Genomic DNA, 18,858 nt, shown 5'->3' with positions numbered 1-18,858 from the left:
GAAGCGGGACTCATTGCTGAAGACAATTCTACTCTAGCTAATGAGATTCCACGCCGAAGACGTGTCTGGAGACTCCATAAAATATGGAGTTCCCATAAAGAAGGATAAACCGTTTTACTCGTCAGTGATCTTGGCGTTTTTACCAAACAGAGATATCATCTCTTTCGTTACTTAGGAGTACTGTATTTTGTCAAACCACTAGAATGTAGTCATGCTCCAATTTCCCTTCACTCTCTAAGGCCATATTACACTCATCTTCTTCCAATCTGGATTTGAGCGAGGAAGTGATCAGGGATGGATGAGCGCGAATTGTTTGGGACGCTGTCATTCTTTTCTTACTGACAGGGCTGTTGGAATAAACAGATCTCATATTGTTCTGTTCGACAGAGAAACTAGAACAATTTCCGATTGTGAAAATGCAAGGAATCTGGAACTATTCAGCATTATACCATCCCAAATTTCTTCATTTGCATCTGTCACTTTTTGCATTGTAAAAAGATCATTTTCTACATTACAGTATATCTCGGCAGATAAACGCATGAGTCTAAATAAGGAAAATGTGGATAATTATTTAGTTATCATGTGGCTTTTAGTGTCGGCAGTCTCCAAAGAGATGTACAGCTCACCTTCGATGCAGCTCTTTTCATTTAAGCAGAGATGTTGCATCTTCAGGGGCACTGCATTCTGTCAGGGAGGGAAGAAATTCGAAAGGAATTAAGTGTGGCCCATAGTAAAGGACCAATCCCAAATTTGCCTAAACTGAAAATGGTGAAAAACCACAGAAAACCACTATCGAGGTTGAGAATGAATTCCACGGATTCGCCTCTACTCAGCGCCTCAATCTCCAGAGCTACCCCAGTTGGTGGAAAATTTGGAAGAAGAGGTTGTTGTAGAATTTTTTTTATATAAAATAACATGCATCACAACGAAAGATGGCATTCTGATATTCCATGTTTTTCCTTCAATTGTGCATGTTCAGTCATCTGATGGTGCATAGTGCATTTATTAGTGCTTGGAATTCCAGGGTCCGTTAATTATAGTTTTAGAAGGGCGCAATCACATTTTGAACGAAAGGGGGGTGGGGGTTACAGGGAAAAGTCGACTCTTGACGAATTCAAGCAGCCTTCTGAAAAAAAATTTAAACGAACGAAATATACAACGGGCTGTCATCACATACCCCTTTCGCTCTGCACAAGACTCTCCCCATCCTTCCGTATCGGAACTGGTTTTCATAATTATCACTCACGTGACCACATTGCAATATATTTTGCCATTTGAGGTGCTAATGATGGAATTTTACGCAATTTTTTTAAACACACGCAACAACCCCGTTTGTGCGATAGTTTGTTGATCGACGCGATTTTTGGGCGCCATGGGCAAATCCAAATCTATTTTGACGCACTGCTTTAATTTAATGTTATTTCTAATGATGTTTAGCGCTCAGCTGCCTTGTGAAATACTAAAATATTGCAACCCCAAAGATCTTTCAGTCTCCAAATACAAAACTTCAGTGGATTATAATAGCGCATACAAATTTTTCAGTTACCGTAACGCTGGTGTATGAATCAAAACCGCTTTTCTTCTTCTTGTTTGTTCCAAACTTATAAGACAATTAGAAACTATCACAACAGCACACGGCATAAAAACAATAAACGTCCGCACATCTTATATTAAATTCAACTGCAAGTAAGAACTGAACTGATCGATGGGTTTCTTAATTACCGATAGTGCGTAGGGTAAAGTAGCCTAAATCACACCACTTTTCAAAAAAACTGCTGTAGAAGCCTTAAAATGTTCAGTTTCAGTTTTTGACCATTTTGTAAAACTCTGCAAATGGTCCCATTTAGGCTACTGGTTTCCTAAATTGCATCACAGGGTGCCAAAATCGCACCTGTTCCTACTATTATGCGGTTTTTGGTTGAAAATTTGTTTTTAAATTTAAGGGTAGGCCTATATTCGATGTAATAAAGTATTTACTTCACTGAATATATCACACAAATAGCCTTTAAAATATTCGTAATAATGCTTTGCTGTTGTTGTTGTGGTCTTCAGTCCTGAGACTGGTTTGATGCAGCTCTCCATGCTACTCTATCCTGTGCAAGCTTCTTCATCTCCCAGTACCTACTGCAACCTACATCCTTCTGAATCTGCTTAGTGTATTCATCTCTTGGTCTCCCTCTACGATTTTTACCCTCCACGATGCCCTCCAATACTAAATTGGTGATCCCTTGATGCCTCAGAACATGTCCTACCAACCGATCCCTTCTTCTGGTCAAGTTGTGCCACAAACTTCTCTTCTCCCCAATCCTATTCAATACTTCCTCATTAGTTACGTGATCTACCCATCTAATCTTCAGCATTCTTCTGTAGCACTACATTTCGAAAGCTTCTGTTCTCTTCTTGTCCAAACTATTTACCATCCATGTTTCACTTCCATACATGGCTACACTCCATACAAATACTTTCAGAAATGACTTCCTGACACTTAAATCTATACTCGATGTTAACAAATTTCTCTGCTTCAGAAATGCTTTCCTTGCCATTGCCAGTCTAAATTTTATATCCTCTCTACTTCGACCATCATCAGTTATTTTGCTCCCCAAATAGCAAAACTCCTTTACTACTTTAAGTGTCTCATTTCCTAATCTAATACCCTCAACATCACCCGACTTAATTCGACTATATTCCATTATCCTCGTTTTGCTTTTGTTGATGTTCATCTTATATCCTCCCTTCAAGACACCATCCATTCCGTTCAACTGCTCTTCCAAGTCCTTTGCTGTCTTTGACAGAATTACAATTTCATCGGCAAACCTCAAAGTTTTTATTTCTTCTCCTTGGATTTTAATACCTACTCCGAATTTTTCTTTTGTTTCCTTTACTGCTTGCTCAATATACAGATTGAATAACATTGGGGAGAGGCTACAACCCTGTCTTACTCCCTTCCCAACCGCTGCTTCCCTTTCATGTCCCACGACTCTTATAACTGCCACCTGGTTTCTGTACAAATTGTAAATAGCCTTTCGCTCCCTGTATTTTACGCCTGCCACCTTTAGAATTTGAAAGAGAGTATTCCAGTCAACATTGTCAAAAGCTTTCTCTAAGTCTACAAATGCTAGAAACGTAGGTTTGCCTTTCCTTAATCTTTCTTCCAAGATAAGTCGTAAGGTCAGTATTGCCTCACGTGTTCCAGTATTTCTACGGAATCCAAACTGATCTTCCCCGAGGCCGGCTTCTACTAGTTTTTCCATTCGTCTGTAAAGATTCGTGTTAGTATTTTGCAGCTGTGGCTTATTAAACTGATAGTTCGGTAATTTTCACATCTGTCAACATCTGCTTTCTTTGGGATTGGAATTATTATATTCTTCTTGAAGTCTGAGGGTATTTCACCTGTTTCATACATCTTGCTCACCAGATGGTAGAGTTTTGTCAGGACTGGCTCTCCCAAGGCCGTCAGTAGTTCCAATGGAATGTTGTCTACTCCGGGGGCCTTGTTTCGACTCAGGTCTTTCAGTGCTCTGTCAAACTCTTCACGCAGTATCGTATCTCCCATTTCATCTTCATCTACATCCTCTTCCATTTCCATTGTTATTGAAAAAAAGAAAAAAAAAATATGATTGTTCAAGTACAGTTTAACTTGTGTACAAAACTCACACTGAAAAGTCATTTCATGTTTTAAAACTACAGCACAGGTTTCATGAGCCCATTTTTTGCTGATTGAGCATTGCACCATATCCTTAACCACACTTTCTTTACAAATGAAGCAAAACCAGTCATCTACATCAATTTCAAGCTAAACATTTTCGAGAGATGATGACGATGAACCAGTGGTATTTTCGTTGCTTCTCTGCTTCTTCCTTTTGAGGGCCCAAGCCCATCAGTTGAGTTCAACTCTTTCTTTGCAACATGAAGTGATTTTTTGTCCCTAATATCTTGCAATGTATTCTTATACAGGCTTGAAGTCAACAGTTCAGCTTTCTAAGCGCCTTTCTTTAGTCTTTTTCCTTGTTTGGTAACCGGTTTTGGCAAAGGATCTAATTCATGGACGGTCACAGCAAGACTTTTGGAAGGGCTAATTTGAAGTGATTTCGATACCTTTGTATTTGCTGCATTGGAGAGGCCTTCTTCAGCTTCTTGACGCCATTTCTCAGCAATGTCATTGGGGAGAGTTAGGCACATTGGCGTCTCTTCAGGTCGATTTGTGTTGCTTTTCTCTGAATGGGTAACGACTGGAACAAAGTCAGTATCAGAAAAGACATTTCTGTCTACGGGCCAGCTTCCAGTGGTTCTGAAACCATTCATCGCATTTCTTAAGGTCGCTGCTCGGCTGTACGCATCGGAAAGCAGAGAACAAATCTCGAACTGAGTCACAGGAGGCTCATTAGCTCGCAGCCTCTTGCACAGTGCGTCATCATAATAGGTTTGCAACGGCCTGAATATTGCCACATCTAGGAGCTGCAAACGGTGTGTAGTGTGCCCTGGAAGTTGTAAAACACCATGCGACCTTGCAAGTTTAATAGCTTCAAGATTCTTGGAGTGTGTCAAGTGTCCATCCCACACAATAAGAACTTTTCTTTCTGCCGATTGTTTGACAAAAGCAATGAAATGTTCCAGCCGTTTAATGAAGAGCACACTATTAATATAACCAGTGTCTGAATTTTCCACAGCGCCAGTTTTCAGGAAAGGATGCACCCTAAGCCTCTTAAATATTATCATGGGGGGCATATAATTACCACTAGCACTCGTACGGCAGACAATTGTAGTATTAGTTCCTCTTTTGGCACTAGAAACACTAGCCACATGACGTTTCCCCATCTGTGCTAATATCTTAGGAGATTTCTTCTGTACAGTTGAGAAACCTGATTTGTTAGCATTGAAAATGGTCAGTGCATTTAGTTTATGCTGGTCAACAATTTTTTCCAGAATATCAAAAAACTTGTTAACATTTTCTTTATTACAACCTGTAGCCCCAGCAAAAGATACATTTTCAGGCTGTCATAAAGTTAGTATCGGATGACGTTTCACAAACGTGTAGAACCATTTCCTACCAGTCATTTTTTTCTCTTTACTGAATGGATTGTCAAGATGGGGATTAGCCACAAGTATTTGAAAAGCTAACTTCCTTACGTCGGTTATAGTAAGACCGAACAGGTTCTCTTCGAACTCTAAAATGACATTAACATGTTCTTCTTCAGCTGAAAGTGGTGATGCTGTTTTTCTCCCATTCATTGCCCCATTGTTGCCACGGTTGACTTCACCTCGAATATGTCTTAGAAACATTTTCTTTGGTATTTCATATTTTCTGCAACATTCTTTAAGTTCCATTTTCCCTTTTTTAAAATCCTCCAATGCACATGTCATACTTTCTGGAGACCACTTCCCGTATTTCCTCCCAGCCATCGTAATGGAAATCTGCAATGAAGAAGGGAAAAAAATAATACCTGTTGTTGTTGTTGTTGTGGTCTCCAGTCCTGAGACTGGTTTGATGCAGCTCTCCATGCTACTCTATCCTGTGCAAGCTTCTTCATCTCCCAGTACCTACTGCAACCTACATCCTTCTGAATCTGCTTAGTGTATTCATCTCTTGGTCTCCCTCTACGATTTTTACCCTCCACGCTGCCCTCCAATATTAAATGGGTGATCCCTTGATGCCTCAGAACATGTCCTACCAACTGATCCCTTCTTCTAGTCAAGTTGTGCCACAAACTTCTCCCCAATCCTATTCCGTACTTCCTCATTAGTTATGCGATCTACCCATCTAATCTTAAGCATTCTTCTGTAGCACCACAATTCGAAAGCTTCTATTCTCTTCTTGTCCAAACTATTTATCGTCCATGTTTCACTTCCATATATGGCTGCACTCCAAACAAATACTTTCAGAAACGACTTCCTGACACTTAAATCTATACTCGATGTTAACAAATTTCTCTTCTTCAGAAACGCTTTCCTTGCCATTGCCAGTCTACATTTTATATCCTCTCTACTTCGACCATCATCAGTTATTTTGCTCCCCAAATAGCAAAACTCCTTTCCTACTGTAAGTTTCTCATTTCCTAATCTAATTCCTTCAGCATCACTCGACTTAATTCGACTACATTCCATTATCCTTGTATTTCTTTTGTTGATGTTCATCTTATACCCACCTTTCAAGACACTGTCCATTCTGTTTAACTGCTCTTCCAAGTCCTTTGCTGTCTCTGACAGAATTACAATGTCATCGGCGAACCTCAAAGTTTTTATTTCTTCCCCATGGATTTTAATACCTACTCCGAATTTTTCTTTTGTTTCCTTCACTGCTTGCTCAATATAGACATTGAATAACATCGGGAAGAGGCAACAACCCTGTCTCACTCCCTTCCCAAACAATGCTTCCCTTTGATGTCCATCGACTCTTATAACTGCCATCTGGTTTCTGTACAAATTGTAAATAGCCTTTCGCTCCCTGTATTTTACCCCTGCCACCTTCAGAATTTGAAAGAGAGTATTCCAGTCAACATTGTCAAAAGCTTTCTCTAAGTCTACAAATGCTAGAAACGTAGGTTTGCCTTTCCTTAATCTAGCTTCTAAGATAAGTCGTGGGGTCAGTATTGCCTCACGTGTTCCAACATTTCTATGGAATCCAAACTGATCTTCCCTGAGGTCGGCTTCTACTAGTTTTTCCGTTCGTCTGTAAAGAATTCGTGTTAGTATTTTGCAGCTGTGACTTATTAAACTGATAGTTCGGTAATTTTCACATCTTTCAACGCCTGCTTTCTTTGGGAATGGAATTATTATATTCTTCTTGAAGTCTGAGGGTATTTCACCTGTCTCATATATCTTGCTCACCAGATGGTAGAGTTTTGTCAGGACTGGCTCTCCCAAGGCTGTCAGTAGTTATAATGGAATGTTGTCTACTCCGGGGGCCTTGTTTCGACTCAGGTCTTTCAGTGCTCTGTCAAACTCTTCACGCAGCATCATATCTCCCATTTCATCTTCATATACATCCTCTTCCATTTCCGTAATATCGTCCTGAAGTACATCGCCCTTGTATAGACCCTCTATATACTCCTTCCACCTTTCTGCTTTCCCTTCTTATCTTACAACTGGGTTTCCATCTGAGCTCTTGATATTCATGCAAGTGGTTCTCTTTTCTCCAAAGGTCTCTTTAATTTTCCTGTAGGCAGTATCTATCTTACCCCTAGTGAGATAAGCCTCTACATCCTTACATTTGTCCTCTAGCCATCCCTGCTTAGCCATTTTGCACTTCCTGTTGATCTCATTTTTGAGACGTTTGTATTCCCTTTTGCCTGCTTCATTTACTGCATTTTTATATTTTCTCCTTTCATCAATTAAATTCAATATTTCTTCTGTTACCCAAGGATTTCTACTAGCCCTCGCCTTTTTACCTACTTGATCCTCTGCTGCCTTCACTACTTCATCCCTCAAAGCTACCCATTCTTCTTCGACTGTATTTCTTTCCCCCCTCCTTGTCAATTGTTCCCTTATATTCTCCCTGAAACTCTGTACGACCTCTGCTTTAGTCGGTTTATCCAGGTCCCATCTCCTTAAATTACCACCTTTTTGTAGTTTCTTCAGTTTTAATCTACAGTTCATAACCAATAGATTGTGGTCAGAATCCACATCTGCCCCTGGAAATGTCTTACAATTTAAAATCTGATTCCTAAATCTCTGTCTTACCATTATATAATCTATCTGAAACCTGTCAGTATCTCCAGGCTTCTTCCATGTATACAACCTTCTTTTATGATTCTTGAACCAAGTGTTAGCTATGATTAAGTTGTGCTCTGTGCAAAATTCTACCAGACGGCTTCCTTTTTCATTTCTTAGCCCCAATCCATACACCTACTACGTTTCCTTCTCTCCCTTTTCCTACTGACGAATTCCAGTCACCCATGACTATTAAATTTTCGTTTCCCTGCACTATCTGAATAATTTCTTTTATTTCATCATACATTTCTTCAATTTCTTCGTCATCTGCAGAGCTAGTCGGCATATAAACTTGTGCTACGGTGGTAGGCGTGGGCTTCGTATCTATCTTGGCCACAATAATGCGTTCACTATGCTGTTTGTAGTAGCTTACCCGCATTCCTATTTTCCTATTCATTATTAAACCTACTCCTGCATTACCCCTATTTGATTTTGTGTTTATAACCCTGTAGTCACCTGACCAGAAGTCTTGTTCCTCCTGCCACCGAACTTCACTAATTCCCACTATATCTAACTTTAACCTATCCATTTCCCTTTTTAAAATTTCTAACCTACCTGCCCGATTGAGGTATCTGACATTCCACACTCCGATCCGTAGAACGCCAGTTTTCTTTCCCCTGATAATGACATCCTCTTGAGTAGTCCCCGCCCGGAGATCCGAATGGGGGACTATTTTACCTACGGAATATTTTACCCAAGAGGACGCCATCATCATTTAACCATACAGTAAAGCTGCATGCCCTCGGGAAAAATTACGGCTTTAGTTTCGCCTTGCTTTCAGCCGTTCGCAGTACCAGCACAGCAAGGCAGTTTTGATTAGTGTTACAAGGCCAGATCAGTCAATCATCCAGACTGTTGCCCCTGCAACTACTGAAAAGGCTGCTGCCCCTCTTCAGGAACCACAGGTTTGTCTGGCCTCTCAACAGATACCCCTCCGTTGTGGTTGCGCCTATGGTACAGCTATCTGTATCGCTGAGGCACGCAAGCCTTCCCACCAACGGCAAGGTCCATGGTTCATGGGGGTTATGAAACGTCAACTTTCACGATCACCGCGAAATTATTTTTCTTAGCTTGGGAATATTAGACTCCATAAATGTATTAAAAGATTTAGCCTAAATGACTTGTATTACTAAGGTTCTTAAATCGCACCAGTAAAGATTCCTAAATCGCATTGGTGCTATTTAGGTAACTCAGCAGTGGTGCGTTTTCGGCAACAACGCCATTTTGTGAGTTTGTCATGCTGTAAGCTAAACAATGGATTGAATGACAGTTATAACGATGTCAGAGGGTTCTTAATTATATGTAATAGATATGAATGTTTCGTACCTTAGTTGCAGGCTCCTTACGAAAAGTACACAAACCTGACATGCAAATCGTCATTTTTCTTGTAAACCAAATACAACACAAACTACCGCAGTCACTGAAACCAAACTATTGTAGCATCATGGAAGTGTTCCCTAGTTCAAACTTTTCCCACTAGGTGGTGCGTAAGTATGACCGGTAAATCTAAAAACATGGTGGGTGATTTGAGAGCCGGTACAATATAGGCTACTTTCCCCATCCCGTCTTCATCGTATGATTGAAAATCAAGATCTTTCAATTTCACTACATCTACATCTACATTCATACTCCGCAAGCCACCCAACGGTGTGTGGCGGAGGGCACTTTACGTGCCACTGTCATTACCTCCCTTTCCTGTTCCAGTCGCGTATGGTTCGCGGGAAGAACGACTGTCTGAAAGCCTCCGTGCGCGCTCTAATCTCTCTAATTTTACATTCGTGATCTCCTCGGGAGGTATAAGTAGGGGGAAGCAATATACTCGATACCTCATCCAGAAACGCACCCTCTCGAAACCTGGCGAGCAAGCTACACCGCGACTCTTTCAGAGTCTGCCACTTGAGTTTATTAAACATCTCCATAACGCTATCACGGTTACCAAATAATCCTGTGACGAAACGCGCCGCTCTTCTTTGGATCTTCTCTATCTCCTCCGTCAACCCGATCTGGTACGGATCCCACACTGATGAGCAATACTCAAGTATAGGTCGAACGAGTGTTTTGTAAACCACCTCCTTTGTTGCTGGACTACATTTTCTAAGCACTCTCCCAATGAATCTCAACCTGGTACCCGCCTTACCAACAATTAATTTTATATGATCATTCCACTTCAAATCATTCCGCATGCATACTCCCAGATATTTTACAGAAGTAACTGCTACCAGTGTTTGTTCCGCTATCATATAATCATACAATAAAGGATCCTTCTTTCTATGTATTCGCAATACATTACATTTGTCTATGTTAAGGGACAGTTGCCACTCCCTGCACCAAGTGCCTATCCGCTGCAGATCTTCCTGCATTTCGCTACAATTTTCTAATGCTGCAACTTCTCTGTATACTACAGCATCATCCGCGAAAAGCCGCATGGAACTTCCGACACTATCTACTAGGTCATTTATATATATATTGTGAAAAGCAATGGTCCCATAACACTCCCCTGTGGCACGCCAGAGGTTACCTTAACGTCTGTAGACGTCTCTCCATTGATAACAACATGCTGTGTTCTGTTTGCTAAAAAATCTTCAATCCAGCCACACAGCTGGTCTGATATTCCGTAGGCTCTTACTTTGTTTATCAGGCGACAGTGCGGAACTGTATCGAACGCCTTCCGGAAGTCAAGAAAAATAGCATCTACCTGGGAGCCTGTATCTAATATTTTCTGGGTCTCATGAACAAATAACGCGAGTTGGGGCTCACACGATCGCTGTTTCCGGAATCCATGTTGATTCCTACGTAGTAGATTCTGGGTTTCCAAAAACGACATGGTACTCGAGCAAAAAACATGTTCTAAAATTCTACAACAGATCGACGTCAGAGATATAGGTCTATAGTTTTGCGCATCTGCTCGACGACCCTTCTTGAAGACTGGGACTACCTGTGCTCTTTTCCAATCATTTGGAACCCTCCGTTCCTCTAGAGACTTGCGGTACACGGCTGTTAGAAGGGGGGCAAGTTCTTTCGCGTACTCTGTGTAGAATCGAATTGGTATCCCGTCAGGTCCAGTGGACTTTCCTCTGTTGAGTGATTCCAGTTGCTTTTCTATTCCTTGGACACTTATTTCGATGTCAGCCATTTTTTCGTTTGTGCGAGGATTTAGAGAAGGAACTGCAGTGCGGTCTTCCTCTGTGAAACAGCTTTGGAAAAAGGTGTTTAGTATTTCAGCTTTACGCGTGTCATCCTCTGTTTCAATGCCATCATCATCCCGGAGTATCTGGATATGCTGTTTCGAGCCACTTACTGATTTAACGTAAGACCAGAACTTCCTAGGATTTTCTGTCAAGTCTGTACATAGAATTTTACTTTCGAATTCACTGAACGCTTCTCGCATAGCCCTCCTTACGCTAACTTTGACATCGCTTAGCTTCTGTTTGTCCGAGAGGTTTTGGCTGCGTTTAAACTTGGAGTGAAGCTCTCTTTGCTTTCGCAGTAGTTTCCTAACTTTGTTGTTGTACCACGGTGGGTTTTTCCCGTCCCTCACAGTTTTACTCGGCACGTACCTGTCTAAAACGCATTTTACGATTGCCTTGAACTTTTTCCATAAACACTCAACATTGTCAGTGTCGGAACAGAAATTTTCGTTTTGATCTGTTAGGTGGTCTGAAATCTGCCTTCTATTACTCTTGCTAAACAGATAAACCTTCCTCCCTTTTTTTATATTCCTAGTAACTTCCATATTCAGGGATGCTACAACGGCCTTATGATCACTGATTCCCTGTTCTGCACTTACAGAGTCGAAAAGTTCGGGTCTGTTTGTTATCAGTAGGTCCAAGATGTTATCTCCACGAGTCGGTTCTCTGTTTAATTGCTCGAGGTAATTTTCGGATAGTGCACTCAGTATAATGTCACTCGATGCTCTGTCCCTACCACCCGTCCTAAACATCTGAGTGTCCCAGTCACTAGAGGGCAACCAGGTCGTGTGTAATTTCATTTGGGTGATGGGGGTGGGGGAGGGGCCATACCCCGTTTGACTATGTCCTTGTTTCCAATCCTAGTAGATTACTTGTAAAAAGGCAGAACCATAACTGGACCCTATTATGATTCATTGGAGTATCGTTTGAAACTTGCGTTGGCGGAAAAAGACCAAGATTGGCACACAAAAATGTGCCCTTTCACCCGGATAATGCATCATCTCACAAATCAGCTAAGTGCACGAATTGGGTGTTGAACTGCTTGCTCATCCACCCTATTGTCCAGCCTCAGCACCAAGTTGCTTCTTCCTGTTCCCTAACTTGAAACACTGCTTGTTGCGAAGAAATTTTCATCAAATGAAAAGTGATAGTTGCAGCTAACGAGTATTTTACAGAGCTTGACAGAACCTAATTTTCCGATGAGATGAAAAAGTTGGAGGATCGCTGAACCAAATGTATAGCCGTCAAAGGAGACTATGTCGAGAAGTAAGGTTATGAAACAAACATTCTTTCTTGCTTTCCTACCAGACTTATCAAACAAACCTCGTATGTCTCTGAGAGCATGCGTTATTTGCCATTTTTCTCACTTGTAATGGTTTTTAAAATTGACAGTCTTACATATATCCCAGACTTCAATGGCCATCTCTGGCCACTCCTTTCTTCCGTTTTTCGGGCAGCCTACAAATCCCGTGGTAGAAGAACTGGGAATCTTTTGAAGAGATCCATGAGTCCATCCAATTTTGCACTTGTTCATCTAACCGGAAGTGCTGGTCAGCCAGACCCTGTGCCATTCATCGAAAAATGTATTCAGAGGGATTACCGGTAATGTCTGGAGAATCGGCAGGTAGTATAGAACTTCCCATTTCAATGTTTCCAAGTGTGTTATGCAAGGTTTTGCAACACAGGGTCAAGCATTGTCAAGCTCGATAATGATCTCCTGTGATTGTTGCCATCGGTTTGAGTAGCTTTGAAAACCTGCTCTCTTCCACAACCATGCTGGTCTTCGACGTCAAAATCACTGTTCTTGAATTGTTGAAACCATTCTCTAAACGGGTGCATCGCCATGGGTCTTACCCAGCATTTTATGAGTTTCAGACTCAAATTTCTTTATGTTAGAGCAGAAAATTAAAGCTTCTCGCAAATGGCAGGAATGAGGCTCTTAAGTTGGCATATTCAACCGAGAATAACTTTATGATGCAATCACAAATCGACCAATATTTTGATGGCATTATGTTTACAAATGGACAGCAGAAGTAAAGTTTTAGACCTAATAACTTGGAGAGGTCAAATTGTTTCATCATATCCTTCAGGATTACCTCAGACATTTTCGGGCCATACCCTCTACACTTCTCTTTTTCTTTCGATCTAGGTGCTGGCTGCTCATTATACACTCCTGGAAATGGAAAAAAGAACACATTGACACCGGTGTGTCAGACCCACCATACTTGCTCCGGACACTGCGAGAGGGCTGTACAAGCAATGATCACACGCACGGCACAGCGGACACACCAGGAACCGCGGTGTTGGCCGTCGAATGACGCTAGCAGCGCAGCATTTGTGCACCGCCGCCGTCAGTGTCAGCCAGTTTGCCATGGCATACGGAGCTCCATCGCAGTCTTTAACACTGGTAGCATGCCGCGACAGCGTGGACGTGAACCGTATGTGCAGTTGACGGACTTTGAGCGAGGGCGTATAGTGGGCATGCGGGAGGCCGGGTGGACGTACCGCCGAATTGCTCAACACGTGGGGCGTGAGGTCTCCACAGTACATCGATGTTGTCGCCAGTGGTCGGCGGAAGGTGCACGTGCCCGTCGACCTGGGACCGGACCGCAGCGACGCACGGATGCACGCCAAGACCGTAGGATCCTACGCAGTGCCGTAGGGGACCGCACCGCCACTTCCCAGCAAATTAGGGACACTGTTGCTCCTGGGGTATCGGCGAGGACCATTCGCAACCGTCTCCATGCAGCTGGGCTACGGTCCCACACACCGTTAGGCCGTCTTCCGCTCACGCCCCAACATCATGCAGCCCGCCTCCAGTGGTGTCGCGACAGGCGTGAATGGAGACGTGTCGTCTTCAGCGATGACAGTCGCTTCTGCCTTGGTGCCAATGATGGTCGTATGCGTGTTTGGCGCCGTGCAGGTGAGCGCCACAATCAGGACTGCATACGACCGAGGCACACAGGGCCAACACCCGGCATCATGGTGTGGGGAGCGATCTCCTACACTGGCCGTACACCACTGGTGATCGTCGAGGGGACACTGAATAGTGCACGGTACATCCAAACCGTCATCGAACCCATCGTTCTACCATTCCTAGACCGGCAAGGGAACTTGCTGTTCCAACAGGACAATGCATGTCCGCATGTATCCCGTGCCACCCAACGTGCTCTAGAAGGTGTAAGTCAACTACCATGGCCAGCAAGATCTCCGGATCTGTCCCCCATTGAGCATGTTTGGGACTGGATGAAGCGTCGTCTCACGCGGTCTGCACGTCCAGCACGAACGCTGGTCCAACTGAGGCGCCAGGTGGAAATGGCATGGCAAGCCGTTCCACAGGACTACATCCAGCATATCTACGATCGTCTCCATGGGAGAATAGCAGCCTGCATTGCTGCGAAAGGTGGATATACACTGTACTAGTGCCGACATTGTGCATGCTCTGTTGCCTGTGTCTATGTGCCTGTGGTTCTGTCAGTGTGATCATGTGATGTATCTGACCCCAGGAATGTGTCAATAAAGTTTCCCCTTCCTGGGACAATGAATTCACGGTGTTCTTATTTCAATTTCCAGGAGTGTAGATATTTATCCCAACACTAATCACTACAAATATTCAAATTTTTTGGAGCTCCCTCTGACATGACATCAATGATTGTATTTCCCAGTAGATGTGGCAGTTAATGCTTGCTGGGTCACTGCATGCTAATAAATTTCTGACAAGTATGCTCGCACTTACTCTGCTATGTATGTCATTGCTATGTTAGCAACCTTAACACAATAAATTAGTTCGGCCATATAACAGAGATGAAACCAAAATATTATAGGCTTAGAGAGGATGCTTACACATACCATACAGTCAATATGATGACACATACTTAGTGTTGCAACAATTATCCACGTAACATCTTTATTATGGTTATAATAGAGGGAAACATTCCACGTAGGAAAAATATATCTAAAAACAAAGATGATGTGACTTACCAAATGAAAGTGCTGGCAGGTCGACAGACACACAAACGAACACAAACATACACACAAAATTCAAGCTTTCGCAACAAACTGTTGCCTCATCAGGAAAGAGGGAAGGAGAGGGAAAGACGAAAGGATGTGGGTTTTAAGGGAGAAGGAGTCATTCCAATCCCGGGAGCGGAAAGACTTACCTTAGGGGGAAAAAAGGACGGGTATACACTCGCACACACACACATATCCATCCACACATATACAGACACAAGCAGACATCTCTGCTTGTGAGATGTCTGCTTGTGTCTGTATATGTGTGGATGGATATGTGTGTGTGTGCGAGTGTATACCCGTCCTTTTTTCCCCCTAAGGTAAGTCTTTCCGCTCCCGGGATTGGAATGACTCCTTCTCCCTTAAAACCCACATCCTTTCGTCTTTCCCTCTCCTTCCCTCTTTCCTGATGAGGCAACAGTTTGTTGCGAAAGCTTGAATTTTGTGTGTATGTTTGTGTTCGTTTGTGTGTCTGTCGACCTGCCAGCACTTTCATTTGGTAAGTAACATCTTTATTAGTTATAGTATGCAGTTTGTTCTTGAGGTTCTCAGGTTCGTGGTGAGTTACCACATATATGAGTGTGATCATCTCTTTTAATGTAAAGTCAGTGATCATACAGAAGTATTTGCTTATATTACACTAGAACACAAAATCTGCTCATTCTGGATCACAGCTGTCACTACATTTCCATTTTGCAGAGCTCAGAAGCATTACACAGTAAAGACACAGAAGACATACGGGACAGTTTCTTTGAAGCTTAGAAACCAGATACTGGCAAAATTGATACTGTCAGGGTGGCTGGTGAATCATACCTGGGGAGCTCAGTCAGTAAGAGCATTGCCCATGGAACACAAGGTTCTGAGTTTAGATCTGTCTGATCCACAATTTTAATTTGTCGGGAAATCTCAAAACAGCAACACTCCTTTGTATACTGAAATATCCATTCAAGATACAAAATAATTTTAATATGCACACTGACACTTTGTCCATGCCTCTCCTTTCAGAGCAAATATTTGTATGTAGACAGCACCTACTTAGCACAATAGAAAATTTAGTAAACATAGTAGCTTTCCTATTAATTGTATTACGGTATTTTTACTGCATATTTCAATTTGTCCTGTATTCCAGAGACCATAAAATCAGCTATTGCTGAGCATTGCTTTTAACAATATTTTGCAAATTCATGTATATTTACTGATAAAAAAAGGATCTCGAAATTCTCATACTTAGTGCCCCATACATTTACTGCATATTAGGCTTTGTTACTGGTAATGAAACACAATTTGATCTTAACTGTGATCTGAACAATCAAAATACAAGACACAAGTACAATTTTCATGTAAATGTTGTCTTCTTGTCAAGGGTTCAGAGTGGAATTATACACCAATGTATTCAACAAGCTCCCAATTAACATGAAGCAAGAAACTGGAACTCTGAATCAGTTCAACAACAAAAAAATAAGAACATAACTCATTAGCCATTATTTCAACAAATCATCTGAATATCTACTTTCAAAGACTGAGAAATTCCCCTAACTACATAACAAGTAGCAATGTTTGTTATAAAGTTGCATGACAACCAGTAATGTACTGTAAACAAGACTCAGTATTTACAGAAGTCAGTAAATACATTCTTTGAAAAGTAGCAATGCAATTAAGTAAATACTAAGCCACCAACAGGAGATAAACAGCAGCTGTTTAGTATAACTAAAGAGGAGGCACTTTTTTCCAAAGCAATGGCTTTCTTTCTAATATATTTAATTGAGTTTAGCTGTCAAAAGCACAAATACCATTGGGTGGTATATTGACAGTTTACTGTTAATAAGAATGCTAAAGATTAAATGAGTGCATCAGACAATGTATTATGAGAAAAGAAATCTCTCGCAAAATCAAACTAAAAGAAGGGATCTGTTGGTAGGACACACCCTGAGGCATCAATGAATAGTAATGGTGGAAAGTGTGTATGTTTGGGGGGGGGGGGGGGGGGGAGGAGGCATAGGAAGTGCAGCAAGGGATAGGAGTAGAAGAAACTATTAAGGGGAATCAAGGCTTGACTGCAGTACGCAGATTCAAAGGCCTCTGGTGGAAATGGATGTAGGGTGCAGGAGTTGTGCAGATATGAAGGGGCTTGCACAGGATAGACTAGCTAGTAGAACTGTGTCAAACCAGTCTTTGAAATGAAGACAACAACAGTGGCAGCAGCATCAGCACACGGATAAAGTTTCTATGGTATGCTTATCTTTGTTCACGTGTACATTAACTCATTCCAGATTCATGGAATCTATGGACAATCATGAATGAATGAATCAAGAAAAAATTACAGTACCGTAATAAATATTCAAAGTGAAGAATATTTATCTTATTCACCCCAAGAAGTCTGTTACATCCTAGAACATCTGGATGTAACAATAAGTTCTTTTTTGAAATGATATATTGCAAACAGTTATGGTAACAGCCATAACATACAAAAATCATGAATGATTTACAGCTGTCAAGATGTGTCACATGTAAATACTGAATGTATAGCTACTTAGCAGTTTGTTTCAGACTGCTTTTTTTTTCAATATTAACTTTATTTTCCTTTCACAGGCCTATGGTGCATCCATGCTGGATGGTATTTTTACAGGATATACGAAGTTCAAATATAATATGTGCAGGAGCAGTAATAGCTAATAATGTAGTACTGACAACAGCAACCTGTGCAACAAGGTAAGCAAACATATTTGAATGGTACGAGAATTATATGATAATACAGACACATGCACATACATTTTAGCATTTCAATATTTATTTCTTTAAATATTATGAAATAGGTTTAAGATGATAAGTTCTTTTTTATTATTTAAATTTCACAGATACATAAAAAGGGCTATAAATACATTTTAACATTTTGCCTTACAAATTTATATTTTAACCCAAATAATATAAATAACTGTTCTAACCTTTCCTCTCACAATAATCATGTCTTAAAAGACACAAAACATTGCTTATAGGGCCTGATGGTCAAACAAACTAGGATGGCTGGAAGGACAATGATTACCAATTGCTGTGCTATTATTTTCATTGGATTATAAAAGAATCTTTCCCAGAAGAAGAAGAAAAACATAAAACAGATTCATCAACAATATCTTTGTGATTCCATCAAAACTATTTAAAGCTCATTCCATTATCATGTTTAAAATTTTCCCCGTTTCTGCTAATCCAAAGCTACCTTCTTCATCACTTTTCATGTATGCTTTCTAATAAACTGAATTTTTTAGCAAAATAGCATGCCTTTTAACAGTTGCCACCTCTTCAGCAGCAAATGACTCCTGCTAGATTAATCTGTTGCAGTATTTCAGCATAAAACAAAAAGTTGACAATCTTGTCATTTCTTTCATGTTTCACAACTAGATTGTCAACCTGATCCATAAACAAACCTCCACCTTCAATCAAATCCAAAATTTGCTAGAGTTCTGTAAGTAGTATCTTATTGTTTCAGTGATTCATTGGCTACAGCACCTGTTGTTATAACATCAACTAGCTTATAACTTTCCAAATGACTTCCTTAATTCTCATATTCATAGCAACACAAAGTCACAAAAGTACATGAGTGCCACAGCTCATGCTCCACACCTTTGAAGTAGTAATAGTTTTATTCATGTGTGGTTTACTGTTGAAAATGATGGACATGTCATAGAATGGCAGTTTAAGAACAAAAAGAAAATATATATAATTCATATACACAGATATTTACATACTTACAGGTTTCTTGACATTGGGACAGATAGTAAGCTGTGGCATTATAGTACAAACCGTCACAGTATTTTCCTGATGTAATTTAGGAAAACCAAGGAAAATCTAATTCAGGATAGCCGGATGGAGAGCGGAATCTCTATCCTTCCAAATACAAGTTTAGGCTGTTTACTTTATTCAGTTTATCCCTAGTGCAGAATATTGTTTTGCAAACTAG

At 41.1% G+C, this 18,858-nt stretch overlaps 1 protein-coding gene across 1 annotated transcript in view; it reads left to right on the top strand.

The window, feature by feature from the left end:
• The window catches only part of LOC126236079 (uncharacterized), a 126,893-nt gene that overhangs the window by 65,580 nt on the left and 42,455 nt on the right, over positions 1 to 18,858 (top strand). The window contains exon 4 of the mRNA XM_049945143.1: positions 17,496 to 17,615. Coding sequence (XP_049801100.1) covers positions 17,496 to 17,615 — 120 coding nt within the window. The remainder of the gene's footprint in view (positions 1 to 17,495; positions 17,616 to 18,858) is intronic.

The sequence above is a fragment of the Schistocerca nitens genome, chromosome 1 (assembly GCF_023898315.1).
Source record: "Schistocerca nitens isolate TAMUIC-IGC-003100 chromosome 1, iqSchNite1.1, whole genome shotgun sequence".
NCBI lineage: Eukaryota > Metazoa > Arthropoda > Insecta > Orthoptera > Acrididae > Schistocerca > Schistocerca nitens.
Note: the sequence above shows the minus strand (reverse complement) of the source record. Positions and strands in the feature narration are given on the sequence as shown.